We start from the raw sequence: 26,836 nt of genomic DNA, 5'->3' as shown, positions 1-26,836 counted from the left end.
ACTCATTCTAGGTGTGTATATTTTGGAGTGTGCAGACAATGAAGTTGTAATACTTTGCTTCCATAGTTCTTATTCTGTTCTTACTTCTGAAATGCAGATGTCTGAGTAGCTGTTGCCATGGTTCTTTCTTGGTCTCAATTGTCTAAGACCCTGACTGACTTTGAGAATTGGAGTGAAGATCTCTGTGACTTAATAGATTGTATATATAGGTCATTCTCTCATGCTTTGATCACATTTTCTTGTTTATTTCTTTCATATCATGTGTCACAAATTGGAATGATATTGCTGCTGTACTTGTTTGTCTTCTGGCATCCTTCTGCTGTTCCCCAAAATTAAGCTCCAGCAGGGCAGGGCTTTGTTTGGCTTGTTCACTGCTGAATTCTCAGCATTGATAGCAGTGCCTGGTAGATGTTCAATATTATTTTGGGAGAAAATGTACTACATGATCATTATTTGAAACACGTCATTTTGAAAAGTAATTTTACCCTCCTCTACTTGATTTTTATCTTTTCAGCTTGCATGTGTTTACGACATACCTACTCCAGGATGTTCTCTGTGGCTATGAATGCTTTCCCATCTTGTTCATAGTTGGTGCCTGGAAATTTCTCCATGGTTTCTTTCTGATACAAGTTATTATGACTTTGTTATTTCTGCTAAAAATTTATTATTTTAAGAGATGTGTTTGGCTAATTTTGTAATTTTGTGCTATGTGAACTGTTTGGGAGCCACATTTCCTTTTGCTTTTATTGGTTCTCTCTCTCTCTCTCTCTTTTTTTTGCTTTTTATATGGTCCTTTTTTTTTTCCCCAGTTCTGACCCTGTCAGCATTGTTAAACTATACCTCTGACTTTAATATATGCAGCACATGTTATCTACTATGGGGTATATGGTAACATCTTAGTTATTTTCAAGACTGTACAAGGCCTTTAGGGAACATAGGGCTGTGTGAGTTAAGTAATAGTTTACATCTGATGTATTGCTTTCCAGAAAGTAGTGTTCCTAAGGTATTTTCCCCAGATCAGCAAGTGTTTGTGTACTTCTGTTTGGGATGAAAACCTCAAACCTGGACTGATTATCCATATGCATTCCAACTCCCCCCCTGAGATTTTAAGCAGTTCTCTGCAGAGGTTTTTTGACAGTTTTTTGGATTATGGGCCTTCTTGCAAATTTGACAAACTATTGACCTTCTCTCTAGAGACATATCCATTTACATAAACCCACAAACTTTACGTTCTTCATACAGGAGTACATAGACTTCTGAAAATCATTCATTTACCAAGGTTAAGGACCTTTAATCTGAATTATTATTATTATTATTATTATTATTATTATTAATTGATTTGGGGAATCCTTGGGAAGACTGAAGAAGCTCTTACTAATTAAAAATAACTATAGAATCACTGAGCACATTTCTATTCTTAGACATTCTTTTCCCATCTTGTAATATCCAAGAGACAGACCAAACAATCCAAGTCAGCTCTTGTCCAGATCAAGATTCAGAATTCAGACTGGATTTATTTTTAAGATAACAACTTAATTATGTCCTTTGTGATCTGGCAGATACCTTTGCATTAGGCCTGAATCAACATCTGCAGAGATATTGGTATACCTGGTTTATCAGGTAAGTGAATTTTGTGTAATTTTTCTGTCTCCATCAATTTAGTCCTTTGGCAGTCTGTGACATTTCCTGTCATGTGCTGTTTATTGCAATGTGGGTCAGTAAGATGATCAAAGTTTCTAAAGAGAAGGAAGCAGTCTTTCGTAAGTTTTACCAGATCACTTCCCTGCTGCTTGAAGTCAGATTTCTTTATTTTTATTTTATCTCATTATTATTTCATATATTCACACTTCTATAGTAGATTAAAATTCCTCACTCCTCTTTTTATGCATATACTTTAGAGGTTGTAGACAGCTCTCATATTGTTTCTTGGTTGTCAGCCAAGTTGTACACATTTAACTCCTTTAATCTTTCTTTGTAGTCAAGTTAGCTTGGCTGCTTTTTCCAGAACCCCCCCAACCCCCCAAATTTCATCTCCACCATTAACAAAAAGGAAAAAAAAAAAAAAAGCAAAAAGCCCATTGCTTGGCTTCTTCTACACCTTTTATTCTTTTTTGATTTCTGGTTTTACCTCCTATTGCTTGTTGAACTAAAGTTCATTGAGCCATTGGCAATACATGAACTCCTTGCCTACAACTATCAGTGTCCCATTTAGTAATAGCATCAGCAGTATATCCTAGAGCAAAGAAAAGAAAATGTAAAAGGAGAACACTGAGGAGCAACATAAAGCATTCTTCAATTATACAGAAGATTTAGACATGCCAAACAAAGTAAATAATTGTACCTGAACCCTTTAACACAGCTTTTATTGTCCCTAAGTATTGAGCATAAGCATAGGCATGAATCTGAATAATAAGAGAAGCATGAATATTGTTTGAAGTTTGGCCACTGCTCTCACTTGGTTTCTTCCCCATGTTCTCACTCCCCTACTGCCTTTTCCAACACTGATCGTGACTTGCTATCAGATTCTGTGGCCCTGAACAAAACTGGGCAGGGGATCATTTTGTGAGAAATTAGATAGGCTCAGGTGGTGAATGCTCCATGCCTCCATGTGTGACATCTGAGGCAAGTGCTTTAGTGTTTGCTATTTCTATAACAGCCATTGGTTTTCTTTTAACAGTTGATTTGATGGAGATTTGCAGGAGGAAAAGACTGGTAGACTTTTAGTGTTATTTATCAGCACTGTATTAGTTGTGTAACTCCTCCCCCCCTCCCCTGATTGGCAGGGAGAAACATACTGTTTTTGTATGATACTGAGCTTAGTGTGAAAATAAGCCAGCATGGGATCTGGTCTTGTCACAGTTCATTCTTTCTTTTCATTTGGTGTGTAGAAAATGGACCTCCACTTCTACTTATCTTGTGCATTAGAGAGAAAAAGGTCACACTCTCAGAGATGATAGTTTATTGGTGTTTTTAGTCACCAGATTCAGATAGTATATTTAGTTGAAGGTTGAAATAGCACACACTTGGCTTTCTCGTTTGTTTTTAGCTTTGCTTCTAGTACAGAATTGAATAGGATAGAAGAGACGGTTTTTCTGTTTGTATCTGTGGCAACTTTCTAGATGATTTGTGGTTTAATCCTTTACACATTCTTTTTTCAGTCATTTACCATGTCTTTCCTTGTGAAGGCATAAGACATTCAGATTCTAATGTTATAATTTTTTCCTCAGATTATTAAATCTGGAGAAATCAGGGTCAGAATAGCAGCTGATTTACTTCCCTATGTCTTGTGACCTAAAAATTATAATAATTATGTTAGTTCTTCTTCTTCTTCTTTTTTTTTTTTTTTGCTGAATTTCATGGGCTACCTTCATACTATCAGATTTTAAATAAGATTATGTGATTGTGAATCATGTATTTCTTGGTCTCAGGCCTCTTAAGCAGGTAGCTTTATGACTTGGACACTCTGTAAATCTGATTTTTTAAATAATGTTAATCTCTCACATGGCTCAAACTGTCAACATTTTATACTCAACATTAATTGTGTTAGGCAATTGATACATTCTTTACCATAACTCTTGTTTCTTGAGTCTTTTCAAAACCTGTCAAAGAAAACAAAAAGCTAACCTAACTTTAAAGGGGCTAAAAAGAAAAAAATTCCCCCAACCCATACTATATTATTCTTTGTTCTCTATTTGCATCAAAGTGACAATCCCACACTGTCTCAATTGAGGGAGTCTAGCACAAAAATAACAAACAGCCTGGCACTGCTATAGGCTTGCAGCCAAAATGTTTTGTGTAGCTTGGTTCTGGCAGTGGTTTTTGTGAGGCAGAGGGTCTACCCTTACAGCATCACTTAAGGAAGGCAAACAGCCGATTTCTTTCTTATACCCATTTTCCCCCCTCTTGTCTTCCTCTATCTTCATGCAGAGCACCATTGTGAGGGAGTGGGGGGAAACATTTTTTTTTTTTCTGAAGTAGAAATGCCATTCTCCTCACAACTCCCACATTTAGTAAATGGCATTGTTTCCCATAGAAGCTTGTGCTAAATTTGCCTTTTCCAGCTTTCCTAGAGACTTCCTTTACAGTTGCATTTTTGCCATACTTTGCAAAAAGCCTCCCTGAATGTTGCTAACTTTGGTCATGTCGACATTGTATTTTTGATTGGTTGGAATCTTGTCTTCATCACAGCTTATTATTTGAATTCGAAACTTTTCAGTAATGTTTACTCATATTATATGGATTTTTACGCCAGCATATCTCTTGTTGAGACCCAAAAGTCTGCCATTGTTTTCTATTTTTGTCTCAAACTCAGGGTCAGCTCATATCTTTTACAAATTGAGTACTCATTTTTAGACTGTCTGATAAGTATTGTTAGATAAGCAAGTGAATTTCCAGGAAAATAAAAGATGTGCCTTTAAATTTTATTTTTGAAATCAAACTGCAAAGTAAAATAGAAGTGCTTTTATGCTTCTTGACTCTTACTGAATTATAGTTGGTGACCTACTGTTAAGAGTGTGAAAATGTGGTGTCTTGAGTTTTAAATGGAGATGATTTGTGCAGGAGACTAGATTTTCACAATGAGCAAGCATTCTGTGAAATTTCGTAGAATGTTCTTCAAAATGTAAATGTGTTTTGTGTTGTATTAACAAAAAACATTCTTTACTTTCAGGGGATCTATTTTAAAAATCAGTGTTTTATAATCAAGGTAAGAATAATTAAATAGATAGGAATTTTAAAAGAAGATTAGTGTTAGTGTAACTGATTTTTATTTTTAAATTGTCAATGATTATTGGTAATAAGAAAATTACTTTGGGACGAAAAGTTCATGCATTTTTGTAACAGTGTGACAAATGTGCCTGAAAAGAAGTATAAACAGGGTTCTTGTTAGTTATTAATGTGAAACATTTTGTATGCCATACATACTAGGAAATGTATCTACTATGGATGTATTAACAAAAAAATTGTGCAGTGTAACAGTTTTTCCCCCAGATGTTTATTTTTAATTTAGAAAATGTTTTACAGTCATTAAAAGGATTTGTAAAACAGGTATATCTGAAGTATGCATTAAATAAACTCACCTGTTATTTTCTTTTATTCAAGACAGGTTCAGCAACATATTGGATCATTACTTTAGCAAAACAAACAAATACTCAAGTTGCTTTTTGTGTATAATGCACATGTAATAAATGCTACGGAATCCCCTTTCTCCTTAATGTTGTCTTTTAAAACATATACTTAAGCACCTTGTTTTAGGCAGAGCTATGGAAAAGAATCTGAGTGAGAGATCTGTTAAGTTACATTGATTGACTCTTTAGGTTGACATTTAAGTTTCTGAATTATGACAATACCGAGAAGGAATGCCAGTGAAAGGCTTTTTCTTTTGATCCAGGTATATTCATGACTGTCTCTCTTGAATCCTCTGTGCCAATGTCTGATAATATTAGAATTGATGATTAAATATAGCACAGACAAAATCCTCTTTCATTCTGTATGCCCACATATATTGAATAATTCTTGTTGCATATTTAATATTATTTATTGATTTTAAATATGTTTTTTGCAGTGTACAATTTTTATTTGCAATTAAACCCTTTATATTTTCATAGTGGGGATATATAACTTAGAAAATGCAACATGAATTGTCTTATGTGTTTATTCTACCTACATACAGAAGCATGGGAGAAAATATAATTGAGAATTATAAATTATAATGTTTAAGCAATTTTTTGGTAAATGCTGTTGAGTTTTCATTTTTTTTTTGTAGGCAGCAAATTCTATGCTGTTGTTTAATTCAAAACATGCAGTAAAAACTATTATCTTTATAGTGTAATAATATATGATTTTCGAGAATTATGTATAGTAATTTCATCATTACATTTGTGGAAACATGGAAGAATGTTTTAGATAACAGAAAAATTGGATAAATACTATATTATTTCAACTAGATTTTATTATATTAAGTACTAAGTTTATAATTACTTCAAGTATTTTATTTCTTTTGAATTTTAATGTAGCTTTCAAATATAACTTCTAGTAGATGATTTGAATATCTGATTTAATATCAAAAAAGTAACATGGTAACAAATAATGATTTATGTGGTCAAAATTTGAATAATCTTCCCATAGACAGACAGTGTACGGGTTAGTGTCAAAATTCAGTAGATAGTATTTCATAAAAGGGTACTTATTAATTCAGTTGTGTGATTTTCCTTCCTAATTTTTGATACATTTTGATTTCTCCCACTCCACGGTATTATATGATCATTCTGTAAATACTTAAATACTTTCACAAGTATTTCATATGTTTTCCATGGCATCTCACACTGCTCACTTTTTATCTATGTACCATATGAGTTCCCAGTTTTCAGGTTTACACTGCATATTTTAAGCTGCTGATAGTGTAAGTAGATTGCAAGGTAAAGTGACATTTAGCTTTTTGAGCTAGTCTCGTTTTTAGTATGAGAACAGGTCCTCCCCCCATCCTAAATCTTCTCACATTTCCTACTAAAACAATCTTGCTAACATTGAACAAAGAAATTCAGGGATTTGGCTATAGCAGCAATTGAAATGCATCAAAAAGTGGCTACTACAATACAATTTTATTAATGAATGATCTACATTGGTTCCAGCTGTGTCCATGTGATTAGGCCTTCACCAGGCAACAATGGGTATTTCCCTATTGCTTTTATTTGATTTCCAAGAATGTGTCATCTGTTACATCAGCCCTTGCCAATATGCCCCTGTAAAAGTGTTTTTTTTTTTTCCCTTCTAAATTTCTGAAGCATACGTTGAATACCCACACATATCCCTGCTGAAATATTGTTTCTATTGATTAGTGGCCTGGGTTTGTATGCCTGGTCTTGCATCCCAAAATCTCAGAATATAAATTAAAGTAAATGTTTATTAAGTTTATCAGTAAATTTTCAGAAGTGTGGTTGCCTAGTAATGCTAAAGATAGACTATTTTCACTTTTACATTTCCATCTTAATATTTTATTACAGTGGTATAATGTGTTATAGAGGTGGACAAGCTTGCAGATTGAAATGGGGATCGTCCAGATTGTTCCCTTCCCTGGACCATATGGTATAGTTCTAAAAGCCTTTTGTACGCTGTCTGTTCAGTTTATTGTAAACTCAATCTTTAGTGCACCTAAAAAGATAACCAAATAAAAGTGGGCCTGAGAAAAAGGACTTTATATGATGTAAGGACCCCAGATCTATTTGTTTTAAGAGATAACTGCAGATAAAATTGAAGTTGAGATGATGTTATAAACAAGGGAACTTGTCATTCTCTGAATATTCTTTTGAGATCATATGGATTGTCATAGATTGTCTTTGAATACTGATTTTAAAATGAAAGCAGTTATGTTATCTAACTGTACTTATTATCTTTATATTTTCCATTCATGCAGATTCAGAAAGAAAAGAATGTAACTTTTGTCTATCTTGTAGAGGAAATCTTTACCTATGAGCAATGCTAAGTAAGATATAAACTGTGGGTGTTATACACATTAGGTTATTTTTTTTTTATCTCACTGAGAATTTAGTGCTAGATAACTTTCAGTAATATTACCCTTTTAGCTCTTACCTATACACAGAAACAGTTGATGCATTTCTAGATTTTTTTACGTTTCTTCCCCTCCCTCACAACTTATTATGGTTCTATATTTCTATTTTAGGAAAATAGGATAAAAAGTTACTTATAACCTATGCTGATTCTTGGTAAATCGGAATGAGTGATTTCTCCTAACTCTCTTTTTCTCCTTGCCTCCATTTAAGCCACTGTTAGAGAAGAACATTAGACGTTACCCACTGCTTTTTGGCACAGGAGATTTGAAATTGAAATTCTACCAAATGGGGGGAAAAAGCCTGTGAAGAATGTGATTCTTTACTCTATCATTACTCTGAACCACTGAAAGGGTAACTGAGAGGAACTCAAATGTTATTGGAATGTGTAATTTTCCTTTGAATGGCCACAGTGAAATATATTTGAACAAAAAAAGGCAGAAAAACTATATGTGGTGTATGGAGTTGATGGTGATTGAAATTAATGAATCTTTTCAGCACTGTGCAATAGAAATTACCCTAAGAGCAGTATATATTTAAAATTTGTCCAAGAGAAGTATACATAAAGAAGGATTATTACTTAGAGAAATTACTAGAGATAAGACATAGATAGACTATTAGAATAATTTAATAGTGCCAGTTGTGAATTGTACAGAAAATATTTGTTGGGATATATATTTTTCAAGTTTGGAAATTTTTCAAAAACCGAATCATTGATTTCAAGTGTATGTGTGAGGCCTTTCCTATTTAAAACATACTCTTATGTGATCTTTTATTTATTCCTCAGCAATGTTATAAAATGCTTATGGAACTGTAAAATATACTCTACACTTTGAAGTGTTAGGTCCCTCTTTCCTCCCCTGTCTCCATTCTCTTTTCTTCCCCCTTACTTCTTTACCTTCAGCTATTGATTAATATATGTATATTATTACATATATGATAGATACATTCCATATTATAAAACTGTTTTATAGGTTTGGGGACTTGAAGATTTCAGTTAGGAATATAAAGAAAAATCTTACAATGACTGTGCAACAACTGGATTCCCAAGGAGAGATTTGACCATATTTATTAAAGTAATCCAGATTATTCAAGATAATAGATAAATTGTAGAAATAAAAATTCAAATTTTTTTTTCTAGCTAGGAAAGATTAGATCATACCTAAATCAAGAAAGAGTAAGCTTTGGATCATCTAATGCTAATATCTCCCCTTTGTTGTTGATTCCTTTAAATGGGAAAAATGCCCCTGGTTCCAAATAGTGGAGAATCTTACCATTAGTAACCTAAATGAGTAAGGGTTTTATTTGTCTCATGTGGTAAGAAGGTGGAAGGAAGTTGGTTGATTGGTAACTGATGTCATCAGGAATCCAGGTAACATTTTTCTTTTCTGTGATTCTTAGCACTGAACTTTTACTGTTATTTGGCTGGTGACTTTTATACTTCTAGAAATTGTGTTTACTTTGAAGCAGGAAGAAAAACAAAGGGAAAGCTCAGATTTCTTCTTATAGAGACCTTTCTCCTTTTTTTTTTTTTTTTTTAAAGGGATACCTGCTCACAGAGCTGACTGCTATATCTTGCACAAAAGTGTATATCACATAATGCTTTCCATAATGAGATAAATGGTGTTTTCACTTTCCAGCCTTTATTCTGGAGGGAGGCAAGGAGAAGGGGAATTGGACCTACTATGCAATGAGCTGTCATAAATCTGTCTGTTGTATCTACTGTACTTGCTCATTTCATTTATATTGATAGCTGCTTTGACCTTTGAATTCTCTGGGTACTTGGTTTTTATAATAACTTGCTTGGCTCTTACTGAATACCCAGCAAGTGTGTTTGTCTGAGGACAAAGAACTTTAATTGGGTCCTCTTGATGTTTTATTACTTAGCACATTGGTTGACCCTCATCATCTTTTGAATGAATGAGTGAATGAAAGAAGGAATAACAAATATGTCTGTTTGTATTATTGCTGTAAATCATTTATACATTCAAATGGCACTGTAATATTTTCAATTTACAAAGCATTATGGACTAAATCTTGTAGTTTTTTTTAAAATGTTTTGCTACATGATTATCAGTGTAATTATGTAAAAGTTGTTTTTGAGTAGAAGATATTCTGTTACAAGAGTCGCAGGAAATCCTCAAGATGGTTTAATACCAGTGTGTGTTGGGAGCGAGTTATTCCATGACTAAGTAAAAAATATGGTTTCTTTTTCATTCTATGCATAGACTATTGTTTAAACAAAGATATTTTGTAGTAATTATATAAATCTCATTTTTTGAACTGTTTTGAAGTATTTGTTAAAGTTTTAGTTTTTGAAGAAATAGGCAATGTTCATTCATAAGGCAAGCAGGTCATTTGATAATTTATGTTATTGACGTTTATTTACAAGAAGGAGTTATAAGATCATTGTAAGCCTCATATGGCTAAGGGAATACTAAAACAGGTTTTATATTAGATGGCATTTTGGGTATATTATTTCTTTTAATTCTTGGAGTGATAGATTTATATTTTTCAATACACATGCAAATGGTTATGTAAGGTAGAATTTCATATCCAAAAGAAACCATAAGAAATCATCTGTACATCTGCTTGTCTTGCCCTGCATTGTCTTAGAAGGAAGCAGATCACCTTTTCATTCAAAATCTGCAGATAAATTTTCTCAGAATGTAACTTGGTAGTGTAATCAGTGTTTTACAACTCCTCCAGTGTCCTGAAATTCTTTCTTGTGTTTCTATTCTGTTTCTGTTATTTTGGCCTCAGAAGACAAAATGAACAACTATCTACTATCTCCCATATAGCATCCCCTATGTAACACTATTTGAATAAATCCTTCCCTTTTCATTCATGACGGCAGGGCTGTTGGTACCTTAATTACTAAAACAACCTGTGCATGGATAGAACTTATCTCAAGGCAGGAAATGTATTCAAGTGCCTGGAACTCAAATTTTCCAACTGATCAGTTTATACTTACTGAGAATAAAGGACGTCTTTTTAACATTCAGAAGCAGTCTGGGAGAAGAGTTCCTACATAATGATAATTTAGGCAAGATAGTTTCCTAGATTTGAAGTTGGGTATTGGTAGTTGTCTTTGGCCCTTAAAATAATATTTTGGTCATACTTTTGGAAGTAATAATTTTAGAGTAACACCATGCTCTTAAGAATATTGTGTGTAAAATTTGAACCTTCTGTTGCTTTCACTTTTCTGATCAGAATAGTATCCAACTTATAGTAGGCACTTAGTAAATATTTGCTAAGTGAATTGTTTTAGTATCTCTTGGCAGTGCTTCCTGATGTAGGTAGCTTTATGCTTTGCATTTCCCCATTTATCTTTAATTTTGTTTTATGCCACTCAGTAAGCACTCATACTTTATAAATGCTTTATTTTTAAGTTTTGCTCCATTAATCTTTTTTTTAAAGAGTGTGTGAGAGAGAGAGAGAGAGAGAATTTTTAAATATTTATTTATTTTTTTAGTTCTCGGCAGACACAACATCTTTGTTTGTATGTGGTGCTGAGGATCGAACCCAGGCAGCACGCATGCCAGGAGAGCGCGATACGGCTTGAGCCACCTCCCCAGCCCCTTGCTCCATTAATCTTTTTATTTAATGGTATTAACAGTGATTTAGGACTTCCTTGAATACCATAAGTAATGCTTGAAGAAGTTATTATGTGATGGCACTGCAGTTTTCAATTCAGGAATATCTCATTTGTTTATTTTTTCTTTATATGGCAAGGAATTATTGTAGCCTATTGATAAGGATTCAGAATATAAAATTGAATGTCTGTTGTATGTATCACATTTTGCTGGGTTATGAATATATACAAAATGAATTGCATGTGAACTTTGCTACCAAGGAATTGAAATCTGGCTGGGGAGATATTCATATATATGTACAACTGTAATGTAAGAGTTTCATGGTAACGTCTCTAATTGGGGTAAAAGCAAAGTGTAGGAAACTATAGAGAAAGGAATAAATGCTTGTGAGTAGCTGTATACAGGTGAGTGATTGACTACTTTATAGATGAGTTGGAATTTGCATGGGATCTTGAACTACAAATAAGAGTTTGACAGGTGGTGTAGTCAAAAGTGTTTAGAAAGAAGGAACAGCAGCAGCAGCATGTGTAGGTGGAATGTGCATGGAATATTTGAAGAAAATGATAAGGAGTCTATTGTGTAGAGGGTAATGCTGTGTTTGGTGGAGTGACAGGAATTGAAGCTAAAATGGAGCTTGGAACCAACCTGTAAGGGTCATGTTTCTTGTTAAATATTTTTTTTTTTTTCTTTATTTCATCTAAAAGTCATAGGATTTTGTGCAGGGGACTGATATTAAGATACCTGTAAGTTTCTGAGGAAGAATAGAAAACAGTTTAATGTTGCTGCAGGTAGGGAAAGCACTTAGAAGGCAGGCGGATATGTAATTCAGGTTGAAGATGATGAGGGAGACACAGGTCAGGGCCAGAAGGCTTTGGGACAAGAACCTGATACCAGAGGTCTTGGTGGGTCAACCTAAAGCTCTGTGGTCAGGTGATTTGCTTAGAGTGTTCAGCAGTGTCTTGCTCCCAATAGAGGGAACATTCCAGTTCTGAGCCCTCCTTCCACCTACATTATTTTGATAAATTGTAGAACATGTTTTTGGTTTGTGAAACTGAGAGATCAAGTGTTTTAGCTTGAATTCTGGAGGAAAACAAAAGGAATAAAGGGCTGAATGGCTGTTGAGTGAGCCAAGAGCCTCTGTCACATTGTCTCAACTCTCCATTGTCTGGCTCTTAGTTCACCTTCCTGAAGTAGAACTTACCATTGGTCCCTTGAAACACAACTCAAATGTCTTACAACATTTCTCACTCTATTGTAATTATATAAAGGTATAGGTAGGCCAGAGACCATCGTTGAATCCTCTTTATCACATAGCATTTAGTGTAAGCTTTAAAATGTAATCATTTGATAAATTTTTGTTGAATAAAGCAAATTTGCTTATGCTTTACAGTTACATAGATCTTCCTATTCTCTGCATATGCCATACATATTCTCTCAGGGGCTTGCTATCCCTGCTACTTGGGTGGCTTTAGATGCAGTTCTGTATAACCCCTCCCTCTCTTCATCTAGTTTGTGTTTAGATGTCATATTTTTATCATTAGTCATATGTTCTCTGACAATGCCATAATAAATACCACCTTACCCCAGCACTCAGTGGCCACTATCCCCTATCACCCTGCATTACTTCTTTTATAGATACTTCTGTCTGACATATATTTATTTGATGATTCCCTTTTTGCTCTAATTAAGAAGACATTATTGGGGTTAGGGCTGTAGCTCAGTGGTAGAGTGCTTGCCTTGCAGGTGTGAGGACCTGAGTTTGATCCTCAGCACCACACATAAATATATTGCGTCCATCTACAACTAAAAAAAATAAAAAATAAATAAAAGGAAGACATTACATATGATATAAGAGGACCATTTGCTTCATTGCCTAATTTATCCCCCAACACCTGAAATAACAATGGGCAAACACATAGTAGGCACAGTATTTGTTGAGTGAATGATTGGTAAAGATTAGGCTAAAAAGGAAAAGAAACATTCCTGCTCAGGTTTGTTTATAGTTTTATGCAAGCCATGGTATCATTGGTATAAGTTTTACGATTGCAAATCATTAATATTGCTCCCAGAAAATAAAGCAAATTCTATTTTCTATAGATTGCACTCATGAAATCTAATTATGGATTAGTGTTTGTTTTAAAAATATTTTAATGCTCAGCATATCCAGTCAGAAAACACTTTTATTATCCATGCCAGCTTAATTTTTAAGGCAGTGAAATGGAAGACTGTCATTTCAGTAAGCAACTTATTTTCATTTGTGAGAATGGAATATTTTGAATATTCTAATTGATTTTTAAAGATTGTTTTATAAGAAAATAATCCATGTTTCTATACTTTGTACATTTGTCTTTAGGATGGAAGGAAACTAGAAACAAGCATAGAAATGATTTACTTAGAAATGTACAAGCTGTAAGTAAATTGATTTTTGACAGGTATATCAGGAGGAGGGTCAGTCAGTCCCAAAATAAAAGGGTCTTGGGATACTCAACAATTCTGGAAAACCTGGTTTAAAAAATCATTTTATATTTGTATTAAAGTTTGCAAAGATATTCTGAACTATTTCAGATGAGTTCAAACTTTTTAAATTTTTTATTGTATTTTATGGTGAATCTACCCTGCTATTTTCTAAAAATCTTAAGTCTGTAATTTGGCAGTAAAAAGGTTGGTTATGAAATCAATATTATTATATGGCTTTTAGTGTCATAGAATTCCCTTTTGGAAACCCATAAAAACTCATTTTTTTCTCACTATAAACTTTATCTGTCAGTTTTCTAGAAGGTCAGAGTACTAATGTTGGAGGTGATCTGCTCTGGGACAGAGAGTCACCAAAGTGGTAATAAAGTTAAAAAATGCCACATGGTGATTTCCTAAGATTAGAATTTCTTTTTTTCAGTCAAGTTTATGCTTATTTTCAAATATGGAAAGTTATTCATTGATTATTAGTGCCCCTTTAAAAATGTACATTTCTACTAGGAAATTATTTTCTTTTTAGATTTGTAAGTTATGTTTTTCAGAATAGATGTTATAAAAACGAAACATAATGAAACGGTTGCATTGGAAAAAAAATGCAGAAATTTATTATTTGAAAATGAAACATATTATTTGGATTATAATGTACTAGATTTTTCAGGATCCATTTTTTAAAAAAACTTTCTGCTAAGTCTGAGCTGCCATTGGTTAGTGTTTATTGAATATGTTTATGTAATATCCATGTATGTATCGCATGTACATAAAAATAGGAAAAATCTGTGCCTATGAGAAGAGATCATCTTTGAAAATGCAAGACTCCATCTCTATTACTAGAATATCCAATGAGTCCCTTTCATTTTTTTAACATGTGTAACACATATGGATGATTATATAATAGCATTTTATGCTTTCTTAAATATAAGAAACTTCAGAAATTAAATGTGAGACTTGAAGTTCTTTTAAATTTTATTTATCTTAATATTTAACTAATACTTAATATTTTCCCTTCATTCAAGACTAATTATTTAAAGCATAAATTAATTTTGACATTTTACTTGAACTTCATGACTTTAAAACTTGCACTATACTTGTTTTGTGTTTCTATTCAAAACTTTAAATACTGAAATGTATTTTATTTTCTAACATACTCTGTCAAAGTACAGCTGTGGATTCCTTTTATTTATATAGATCTTGATCTCTTTATAATTTAATAATTCAAGTACACTTTGAAGTTGAGAGTAACTTTTATTTTATGTATTAGACAAAGTTGTATTTGCAAAACTAAATTACAGTATTTGTGATTTGCTATACTACCTTTAGTTTTAACCTTTCCTAATTAGTGTTTTAAATAAGCTTGTTTATAGAAATAATAGAATAATTTGATAGCTACTTGTAGTCTCCTGGAGGGGAGAAAGCCTTCAGTAATTGGGTACATCAATCAATTCAGTAGTTGGTTACATCAATCAATTCAGCTTCTTCCCTAAAGTTAACAAAAAACTTTGAAGTTGAATACATTCAATGAAGACAAGGTGAAGAATAGATTGAAACATGAAGAGGAAAACAAAAATCACTTATAATTCTACCACAAATATTTCTTCATGTCCACGTGTGTCTATTTATGCTCCTGTGTGTGTGCTCAATCTTGCTCTTACTCGCTCTCTCTCTCTCTAACTCACTCACTCATGGTTATATATTAATTCCATCATATATTTTCCATATATTCATTTTTTGCAGTTATGCAATAGTGTAAATAATGTTCTCCAATGCCAATAAATTAACTTCTTCATTATGATTTTTGATCTTTAATTATGAGATCTCTTTTTGTTGTGGGATAGTTTGGTTATTTTAGTTTGGAGCAAGGACTTCTTTAAAAATTCATGATAAATTTTCAGGTTGCTCTTTAGAAGTGGCTTTGTTGAATCCAAAGGTATGCGGTTTTTAAGTATTTTAATATTATGTTCGATTGTAATAGGACATTTTAATATGACAAAGCAAAATTAACCTCATGTGTTACTAGAGTAAGTATCAGTCTTCAGTCTACATTTTTTAATTCACAGACTATTTTCATCTTCTTCCCAGATACTGAACTTTGGCCATCACCTGCTGTTGCTCTCTTGTAACATACAAGTATTCTGATAACATAATGTGCTCCAACTGTCATACACTGTGAAAATGTAAAGGAGTTTATCTGATGTGTTAAATTTAATTCTTACAAATAAAGTTTAGAAACAAAGTAGGGAAAGGATCATTAGAGCATTGAGCAAGAGGAATGACAGAAGGGAAGATCACTTCATTTCTATTCAGATCAATTGTGCAACTATTATAGAAAACATAGGATATTGTGTACCTGGTTTTAGGAGTCTATATTATAAATTCTGTTAACTGTAAATGCTAATCAACCTACGGTTTCACATACGGTAAATATACATACATACATACATGCTGGACAGAAGTGCAAAGGGAATTTGGGATTAACTAGCTCCTAAATAACCTTGCTCTTATGAACATAGTTTGCAAAGTTTGAAATTACTTTTTAAGAGATGATAATGCAGAGTATAGCTTTGAGTAGTTTGCAAAGAATATTCTATGCTTTAGGGTCTTTGCTTCATTAGACAAAATATTTATATCATTGGAATGTCTCCTTGAAAAACCAGTTGATAAAGAGATAATAATGACAAACAAGGACACTAAATAGATTAAAGTCATAGTGCTTGCTCCAATCAGGAAATGTTGAGCTATTGGTACTTATCTTTTATTCAGTGAAAATATGTGTCAGATGATATGGGCAAGCCTGTGTTTCCCCTGCAGAACTTTGGAGAATAGTAGACCTTCTAGACATTTGACACAGCTGTGTATATTTTTCCTTTATTCATCAGTCTGAGTCCTAAATATCTTCAGGATCTTAAAATTCAGTCTATTATTAAAGACTGATTCTTTTTCTTATAATAGTGGGTGGTTAATAATATGCCTCTTGTGATATTTAAAAATAGTGGGACAGCTCTCATTACTGCATTTATTAGTCTCAGGTTTACTCAGCCCTGATTTAAACTGAGTTCCCAAGCTTTTTTAAACTTAGCATTAAAGATTTCTAGACATCATCCAGTTTGTCTGGTGTTGATTTCTTAAGCTATCAGCAAATATCTTAAACCATTTGCAAATCAGAAGATTATTGAAAAATATATGGTGACAGAACAAAACGCTGCTACAGAAAATAAATAGAAGAGAATGTGCTTTTAACTAATTCTACTTATCATAAATTTCTATGTTCATGTAGAACCTTGGAGATTAGAGAGGTATCACTAAATACTTTAATCAATACAGATTTAAAACATGGTTTTATTGGTTTGTATCTTAAAGGACAGATTCAAATACTGACTTCCCCTCACACTACTTAATGCTGTTTGAAAAATCTGTTACTGATGGGTGTTTTTTACTGATATAAAATGAATATTAAAAACATTAAATATGTCTATATTTAAGGATATCTATTTCTAGCCCATTAGTCCTTGGTGAAAATTTCTCTTTCTTCTCTCAAGTGTTTACCTGATATTCTTTTGCCTCCGGAGCTGCTAAGATTTCTGCATTTTCTTAAGTTGCTTTTCCTCACTGATAAATCAGATTGAATTGTGAGATTATGTCCTTTTCATTTTTCATTGGAAGTGAGTGAATCCAGAACTTTGTACTTCGTGACATTTATTTCAACTCATCAAGGGAATGCCACCCATGTTTGCTTGGGTTGCTTACACTTCAAATAGGACATGGAGAATGTTTTTGTGTTAGAGTAACACTGCTATTTCTGTTTTCAAATTAACTGAAAATGTGATCTGTGCCTCCCACTTGGAGAGAGAAACTTCTCAACAGCTTTTTATTTAGTTAATATGGATTAAGTTCTTAAAAGATGTTTGAGTGAGACTGACTAGTGCCATTCTGGTTACGAATCTGTTAGTCATCTTATTTAACCCCATTTGGTGTATATATTTATAATTACCCTGCACAAACTGAGTCAGACTTAAAGTTTGGCACAGAAGCCAATGTTGGGTAGCAAGATAATGCTTCTGTGCAATAAACAATGTCAATTTAGTGATTAAACCAGTTGACTTCTTCCAGGTCATAGACTTGACTGTGTCCTTGAGTTATTTATTTATTTATTTTTTATAGAGTCTAGTCACATTAGCAAAGATGGTTTTGTATGGCAAGAGGCATAGTTTCTAAAACCCTCAGCAGGGCTGTTAGCCAAACTGTTTTCCTTGGACCGAGGTGTGACATTTTGAATACAGTTAGATGCCACCTGTTATATTTACATGGTGACAGAAGCTGTGCATTGATTTTTATCTGTGAGCATAAATAGTAATTAGTGGTAGTAAGAAGTAATTATTAGTGGTTGATAATAGTGAAGGTTTTGGGCAAACCTTTCTTGGTATATGTATCTTTGATATAATTTTTCTAATACTAGTCCATAAAGCCAGTTATCCTTTCAAAAGTTGTCTATTAGGACTGGAGGGTAAAGATAAAGTTGTAGCTTAGGAGGAGTGATGCTGATAGTCTTTCTTCTTTTGTAAAAGAAAAGTGGTTGCACCATGGTTTCAGTATTTTTTGCATCTATGATTCTGTGACATACTTTGCCTTCTCTTATTGGATATCTATATCTGAATGGGTTAGACACCCCAATTTTCTCCCAATCGAGCTGGTTTACACCCCTTATCAAGAAGTTGGAAGGCAATGGCAAAATGCCATCTTGAGAAAACAAATACATTTTTCATCTTTTCATATATTTATAAAATAAATAATTATTGGCAGGAAGTATTTCACAATGCAATTTTCTTCCCCCTTAAATAAAAGCCTACTGATTACTAAATATGGAATGGGATATACAGATTGATGGTGAAGGGAACTGACTTCTTATCCTACTCCTAGAATTAAAGTAGGATGATAATAGATCAAGTAGAATAAAAAACTACAGGTGATTTTCAAAATTCATGGATCTTACAGATGTTATCTTTGGTCATGAAACTCACAGTGACTTAATATTCAGTTGATTATGTTGTTTTTCCCATCTCTTTGATCATCATTGCTTCTACTATAACAGTAGGTTAAAATTAAAGCAGATCTATATGAAAAAAATCCATTATTTCCATTAAATCTTGATTTCTGTGAATGATAAATATATGAATTAATATCTGAAAAGAGAACATAATAGAATGTGTTCAGATATACTTGGTGCTTGATATTGTTTAGACTTCAGGAGTAATTGGCAATCGTTAGTAGCAGGTACAGTGCTATCTAACACTTACTTGCTCAGTATCTGTGTTACTTAAGGCAGAAGAAATCCGCTTCTTGTTTTCCCCTGATTTTCAGGTCTGCTCCACAAAACCTAGTGATATCTACTATTTACCATACCCTAGGCTGGCCATCAGGCAAGTGGTGGCTTGGTCCTCATCCTCCAGATTTTCACAGCCCCATGGGAAAGCAGGATGTGGACACAGAGTGAAACAAGTTTAATGGTGCTGTACAGAGTAAAGAGGAAGTAGTGTTTAAGGGAAGTTCGGGGAAAGACTTTATAGAAATAGTGATTCATGAGCAGAAATTTGATCAAAAGTTCATCAGACGGACTCAGAGAAGACTGACAGAAGAGAGAGAATTATGTGAAGTCACAGGACAATTAAATAGCTGCATGAGTGTGGGTACTTAGTATTGCTGTGATGTAGTCTGGGGATGTGGGGGAAGAGGAATTGAAGTGGGAGAAGGGCAAATGTGATTGTAGTAAAGAGAAAGGAGGGTCTGAAAATGAGTCTTAACTGCCAAGTATCAGGCCTTGCATATTATTCTTAGTTGATGGAGATGTTGAAGGTTTTTGAACATGTCATTTCATAATCGGATTTCCATTTGGAAAGATTAGTTGCAGTTGGCTTTTGGAGAATGGTGTGGTGAGCCAGATTGTATAGTAGTTAAAAGGATAATGCAATAGTTTGAGTGATGAGATGGTTTTCTGGTGTAAAATATTCTATTGATTCATAAATATGCTACCACATTTTAAAATGTCAGCAAATTGAAATATTTTTAGTATGCAGTAGAACTAATTCATTGTGACTTTTATAGCTTGAAGTTATTCATGAAATTAATAGCAGTGAAAAGTTGAAAGGGTTGCTATTTTGTTAGTGAAATTAAACCACTAAACTTGTCACAAGTCTCCTAATTTTCTATATAATGTGGAATATAACTTTACAAAAATGTAAAGAAATGAATTTTTGATATGGACACATCTAATTATTTGTGAAAATTATGAATATTTGAGAACAGCCGAATGATGGTATGTGGTAAGTACTCAGTAAACATTTGTTGAATTTCCACTTGAAACTTGAGTGTTTTAACTAATACTTTGTATCCATTTTAGCCATGAAATAATAGACTTGATAGTTTTTCAGCAAAAAGTTAAGTCCCAAATCAAAAAAGAATAAACATATTTGTTAGAGAACATTAAATAGTCATATATGCATGTAAAATTGTAACTTTGCAAAAATGTACTCAAGAGATCCTTACAATTTGTGTAATTGGAAAAACATGTTAAAAATAGCTTTAAATTATCTCACAAACAGTATGGCATATTCCTATCAAACTTGATTTTTTTTTAAAGTTTTTTTTTTATACCTTTATTTTTATGTGGTGCTGAGGATCGAACCCAGGGCCTTGCACGTGCAAGGCAAGCACTCTACCACTGAGCCACAACCCCAGCCCCCAAACTTGATTTTGATACATAAATCCTTAGTTCTCAGTTGCCACAATAGGAAACAAAAGTCAGAGTTGAGAAAAATAGAACACCCACAGCAGCTTAGTGGTATAAAATATTAGATTGCTCTATCTTTTAAAATTTGTACCTAAGATTTTATGTTTATTCAAGTACATGTGATAGTACAGTATGGAATTAATAAAGAGTAGGTTGTATGTATCAAAATCAAATAATGTAATAATGATCACTTTCCATTAGTCATTATCTGCAATTCAGACTAATGCTCAGAAAATGGATTCATACTGATTATTAATTAAACTTCCTTTCATTTTATGTAGAATATTATCAGTGCATATCATTTTAGTTTGTAAGATTATTGTTCTGTATTTGATGTCACATTATATTTCAGTTTCAGAGATTATATGTGGTGTTAGAGGTTAGAATGAATTTTGTTTCTTGATTTTTTAGAAGTATTTACAAAAACCAACTTTTTGTTATAATCTGTATTTCTTTTCTCATATCATAATTGAATGTACTACTCACTTTCAGGAAAGTTTTTAGCAAAATGTATTATTACTTCATACTGAAACTTAACAGGTTGTTTTAGGGGAGTCACTGGTGACATGTTTTAAAGCAGAAATCTTTTCATGCTTATTTTTTGCTATTTAATGAGATATCAGGTATATTTTAACAAATGGGGTTTCCCTGATGAATCATTAAAATGAGTGAGTGGGCTGGAAGGTAATACTGGCTTTTCTCAGCACTGCCCTATTTTACTCTGCTGGATTATTGGTTACTTTTTAATTAAAACCTGGGTGTGTTGGAGTAAGTAGGTGGAAGTGCAGAACAGAAGGGGGAGAAAGGGTAAATAAGAAAATACCAGGTAAACCTCTGATGACCTATTGGGAAAGCCTAAGCCTACTCACATTTTACTTTCCCCAGCTTAAACCATTTAGTGTTAAAACAGTGCTCTTTGCTCTGCCAGGCTTCAGTTTCCAGATAGTATATACAGGTAAATATAAAATGTATTTTCAGCAATTGATCAAAGTTTTCAGACATCAAGCTATGTGTAATCTGTGGAATCAATTTCTCATGTGTGTGGGATTAAAACTGTTAAAACCATTGTCACTGAAACTGTACCTTCCTACAACTAATAGCAGTAAGGTGTCTATGGAATATATTAATACAATAATTCCCCTGATTTAAAATTATTACAAGGTATTAGATTGGAAAATTATTTTAACAGTGTAGGTACCTGAGTTGAAGACTAATTATGGATATCTAGTGATTTGGGGTTTTTCTTTTAACAACATGATACATTTGTATTTAGCACATCTTTTTCAGTAGACCAGTAACATATTGCAAATTTCCTTTATCTATACTGTTAAACATTTTTTTCAACTACTATGGCAGTTGTAACTGCTAGAGGAGGTAGACAAAAATGTAGTTCACCTTGAAAATGATCATGGCTCAGGGAATAAAGAAATTGGGTCAAGCCTAAAATAAATGCAGGTATAATGACAGAAAGTTTTAATAAAAATTTAAAAATATTCACAGCATTGGTTTCAGGCAACTTTTGTTCTTTATCTTATCAATGCAATATTAGTTTTTAATTGAGATGATGCTAATGGCACTTTTTCATTTTTTGTCAAAATGTTTTTATGAAATGCTATTGTGATTTTTCACTTTGTATCCCCTTTTAATTATAAACATAAATTTTTGGGAAGTCAGATAATTCTTAAATAGATCATTTTGTCCTTTGGTGATCTTAAATAGCATTTGACATGGTATAAAATTCCTGTCGCAGATGTAAGTTTGACTCATTTTATATTGCCAAATTTAATGTTTAGTATTAAACCATGTATCATTAAATCATAGTATTGATAATGAGTTAAACTTTCATAAAGCATTAATAGTATAGGAGGTTTTCATTCATCTGGTGCCACTGGGGAACAAAATTTGCTGAAGAAATGAGTTTTTTTTTTTTTTTTTTTAAGTGAAGCTTACTTGTTTAAGCAGAAAAACTTAAAAAGTTGCTACAATTTTTTTTTTTTTCGGAAATATTTTACCTGCTTTTTTAAGGAGCAAGAGTGGAGTGGCCGTATACTCTTTTTTTTTTTTTTTTAATTTTAATGTCATGGGATATTCTTAGTGCCATGAAGTCAGTGTCTGATTGGTATTTGTTCTCCAATATAAGAAGTGTGCATGTTCCCCCACCCCCTTTAGTCTGGTTTTTTCCTTTTAAAATGTCACACCTTTGACACCCCAGATTCTGTAACTTACCCCATTTAAATGTTCCAGTGTTTAAGGTCTGTGGTAATACTTGTGATAATGCTTTAACAGGTTCATGAACTCAGGCACCTATGTTAGACATTTGGCTCTGTGTAGGCTCACTGCCATCTTTTGGTAGACACCTGGGCACAGCCTCTGGACATCAAGGAGACCCTGTCGTTGCTTTGGTATTAGCACTTTAAATTTGGAGGTTTTATTCTTTCTGCTTCTACTCTCTCCTTACTAGCTAGTGCTAGTGGTCCAGAAATGTTTGTCTTCCCATGTGTGCTTATGAACTTCTGCAGTGTCTGAGTGACCACCTGCAGTGTCTGAGTGACCACCTGCAGTTTTATCTATGTTTTGCTAAAATGGGCAAATAGTATATTTCTGTTACATTTTAGCAAATTCTATTGTAACAGCAAAGTGGGTATTTTTTTTTTCCAACCTCGTGACTATTTGCTTCAGCCAGTGTTTTCTAAAACAAAACTCAGGCACAGTAAAAGTTTTTGAACTACTCTTTAATGTGCCGTAATGATATTTGGTTTGAATATTATTTAAAAATGAGTTTTTCCCTTTTTGTTTGTATCTAATGGGAATCATCTTTGTTCCAGGTTGTGCTTCAAGAAGAGTACAGGGAAGAATATATTTTCTTCTTGCCACAAAGTTGCAATAGAAGTAAGTGGGAATTGCCAGGATATGTCTGTCTCCACAAAACAAGCAGAACAAATTTCCATGAATCAAAGCCACTAAGTATAGTTTTCAGAGATGGTAGGACATAGTTACTCTCCCTAGAAAAATACCCGAAATGCAGGCACGCCCATTGGCCACTAGAAAAATGCTCAAGTAAATGCTAGTTCAAACCTGTACATTCCACTCTTCGTGTTGAGCTATTAAAGGGTTGGAAATCTACTACAGCTATAATCTTTTTTTCCCTTTTTCTATTTTTCGACCTCCCACATGCTTGGTGTTCAGTTCTGCTTACTGAGTGTCTTGAATCTATAGCAGCACCTACACATACTGCCTCCACAGTGGCTGGTGATTAGCAGATAAGTTGTGATTCACACCCATAAGAAACATCTGTAAAATAAATCTATGTCACAATACATACCGTAGATTAATCATGAAAAAGGGCAGAGTGATGAAGAATCAGAAAGCAGTTTTTTCCCCCCAATATTGATGTTGCTTTCTTTGAGGTTATGTGAGTAAAATATTCTTTAGAGAGAGGTTTATATCACATTCCATCACTTAGTGAAATATTATCTCATGTCATTTGTACAGGAGCCTTTTAGAGACCTTTTAAGGATACATAGAGCATGTATACCTTAGTGTGATTAGGTTGGAGGAAATTAAGCTAGATAGTAGATATTTGTGATGTAATATAGCAAGCAATGTTTAACTGCCTTTTATCTATCTGTCTTTAAGTTTCTGATGTAATTTTCAAAATTCTCTTTCATTCTTCCCTCAGTTTCTTTCTAGAAGTTTCCATCATTTGAAGGATTAATGCCTATCACTTTGTTGAACTTGGACAGTGTTTGAGAACTCATTGAGCATTACTTTATTAAAGCAGAAGTCTCCAATGGGCCTTAAAAAATTAAGCTTTGCATAGCTCAGTCTCTGAGTTTACCTCTTACCCATAAAACCTGTGGGGATCTCAAATTCATATTTGGAATACAAGTGAATGATGAGAAAAGGGCAATACCCTGTGTATTTCAAATGCATGTGTACATCCACCTTTCCTACCTATGCCTGGTGGATAGGGGGCTACAAATGAAGATTATTGAATTTAAAATGCTGGAAGATTTGAAGATTACCTTTTTCCTTAAGAAAAGTGATTTATACTGCTAAAAGAGTAAATACCTTATTTTTATTTAAAAGCATTCATGATTTTATCTGTACAACACACTGCTAAGATTAGTACTGTTACTCACTTTAAAGAAGATGAGACTGAGTCCTACAAAGTTAGGTAACTTGTTCAAGGCCATCCAGCTAGAAAGTGATGGAACTGAAGTTCAAACTTACACCTTCTCTGGCAAATATTGTTTCTTACTTTACATATAAGTGAAATAAACACTCGTGCATGCGTGTGTAAATGTGCAAATATGTATACACAATACAAGTGCTCATTGGTATTCAGATATCAAGAAAAAAAGCTTTTTTTCAGTTCACTCATTTCTCAGAGAACTATTTGAATCTTTTTCCTTTGAAACACAATTTAAGTAGACACCATGACTGAGCGTGTGCAATACAATTTTATTAGTGAAAAGCATTATTGAGTCATTGAGACTAATAATTTTACGGAACAACATTATTTAAGAAAGCAATATGCTATTTAATGAGTGGTATTTACTTTACTCATAAAAGAAAATTCAAACATCTGGAATATTTTTTAAGCAATCTAATATTCATTTACAAAATGATGTTTCTGCCTTATGTCTTACAGGAAATAGTATAAAATTTGAAATGTATGTGAAAGTTTTACATTCATACAGATTATTTCACTGAGCACATTAACAAAAATCATATTATTAAAATGAAAAATTGCTTAATAGCCAAATTCTCAGTGATGAAATTTTACTATTAATAAACCCATTTTTTTTTTTTTTTGCTACTTTATCCTTCTTAGGTTTCTTGTATAAAGACGTTTGTAGAATCCTTGGTGGTTAACAGATATGTAGCTTTACTCAACCTTTTGATATTCCTTTGGGGGTGGGATATTGACAGTAGTGGGGAAGTCATCAAGGTATATGTAGTGTCTCAAAAAAATCTTATGCTTTAGTTTTTTAAAAATTTTTTCTTTTAATTTTCTTTGTAGTTGTAAATAGACCTTTATTTATTTATTTTTAATTATTTATATACGGTGCTGAGAATTGAACCCAGGGCCTCACACATGCTAGGCAAGTGTTCTACAACTAAACCACAACCCTAGCCCTTAAGTTTTTAATACTGGAAAATTGAGATTCAAATATGAATGACTTTCTTTAAAATATAGATTCATTAAGGGCAGTGATAGCTGATAAATTTAAAGATGGATTAATATGAAAGTTATAGAATCTGAACATTTCCAAACTGGGAGGGACCTTACAAATGAAGAGCTCTCAGTGGAAATCTTTATTAGAAGATGGGATCAGTGACTGTAAAACAAGGGCTTCAGGTCAAGTAGGTTCTTGGGTCACTGAGTCAGGCTCACAGCTTAACCAACCAGGATTGTGAATGATCACAGGAGGAGAAGGCTTTTGTATTCTTGGGGTAGGACACAAAGCTTAGGGTTATGGAAGAGAGTAATCTGAGGGCATGAGGAAAACAAGCAAAAAATAAAGACACTTTTTTTTTTTAATAAAAATATTGATTCCAAAAATTTAAGACTTAATGTATTTTTAAAAGATAGGATTTCTTTTCTCCTCCTCCTACTGTGGGGATCTCAATATGCACTCTGTGATATCAGAACATTAAATTATGTAAGCTGATATCTCCCCCTCCCCCCGACCCCCAGGACTTTGTGCTTGCTAGGCAGGCACTCTGCCACTTATCTACATCCCCAGCCCCTGAGATGTCTGTTTTTTATTTTAATTTATGTGTATGTTAAAAACATACGTATGTGTATATACATACACATATAATTATTTATTTATTATTTTTATGTTTTTCAATGTAGGGATTGAACTCAGGGATGATCTACCACTGAGCTACATCCCCAGTCCTGTTTTGTTTTGTTTTGAGCAGGGTCTCCCTAAGTCCCTCAGGTTTCCCTCAGGTTTTCCTCAAACTTGAAATCCTTCTGCCTCAGCACCCCAAGTAGCTGGGATTACACACCTGCACTACTGTGCCCAGTTTAGGATGCATATTTTTAAAAATTACACATGACTAAATTATTTGTATTTTCTTTTTGAGAATAAAATTTAAACATTTAAAGAATTTTCATATATATCTGCAAAATATGTTTTTTGTTTTTTTTGTATTAACTCTCAAGGTTTGAATGGTCCAATGAGTATTCTTATCATTGAGGCATTCTATGGAGGTTCCCATAAACAACTGGTGGATCTGCTCCAAGAAGAGCTACAGGACTGTGTTCTTTATACCCTTCCTGCAAAGAAATGGCATTGGAGAGCACGGACAGCAGCTTTGTACTTCTCTCAGAACATTCCCGTCAGTGAGCATTACAGGTAATCAGAGCTCAGGAGGCATCTTCAGCTTGTTTTTTTTTTTTTTTTTTT

General features: G+C 33.3%; 1 protein-coding gene across 8 annotated transcripts in view; it reads left to right on the top strand.

Moving 5' to 3' along the window:
- The window catches only part of Gtdc1 (glycosyltransferase like domain containing 1), a 369,992-nt gene that overhangs the window by 77,435 nt on the left and 265,721 nt on the right, over positions 1 to 26,836 (top strand). For 4 of the 8 annotated variants that reach the window (XR_007350910.1, XM_048812232.1, XM_048812230.1 and 1 more), the window contains exons 2-4: positions 1,560 to 1,620; positions 23,237 to 23,300; positions 26,593 to 26,785. Coding sequence is in view for 7 of the 8 variants with exons in the window: in XM_048812232.1 (XP_048668189.1) it covers positions 26,607 to 26,785 (179 nt within the window). In the remaining variant the exon portion in view is untranslated. Of the gene's footprint in view, positions 1 to 1,559; positions 1,621 to 4,669; positions 4,706 to 14,977; positions 19,308 to 23,236; positions 23,301 to 26,592; positions 26,786 to 26,836 lie in introns of those variants that run through there. The other 4 variants (XM_048812231.1, XM_048812234.1, XM_048812233.1 and 1 more) reach the window with 3 other exon arrangements.

Source organism: Marmota marmota, unplaced genomic scaffold, assembly GCF_001458135.2.
Source record: "Marmota marmota marmota unplaced genomic scaffold, marMar, whole genome shotgun sequence".
NCBI classification, from domain to species: domain Eukaryota; kingdom Metazoa; phylum Chordata; class Mammalia; order Rodentia; family Sciuridae; genus Marmota; species Marmota marmota.
The sequence above is the reverse complement of the archived record's forward strand: the minus strand, read 5'-3'. Positions and strand labels throughout refer to the sequence as shown.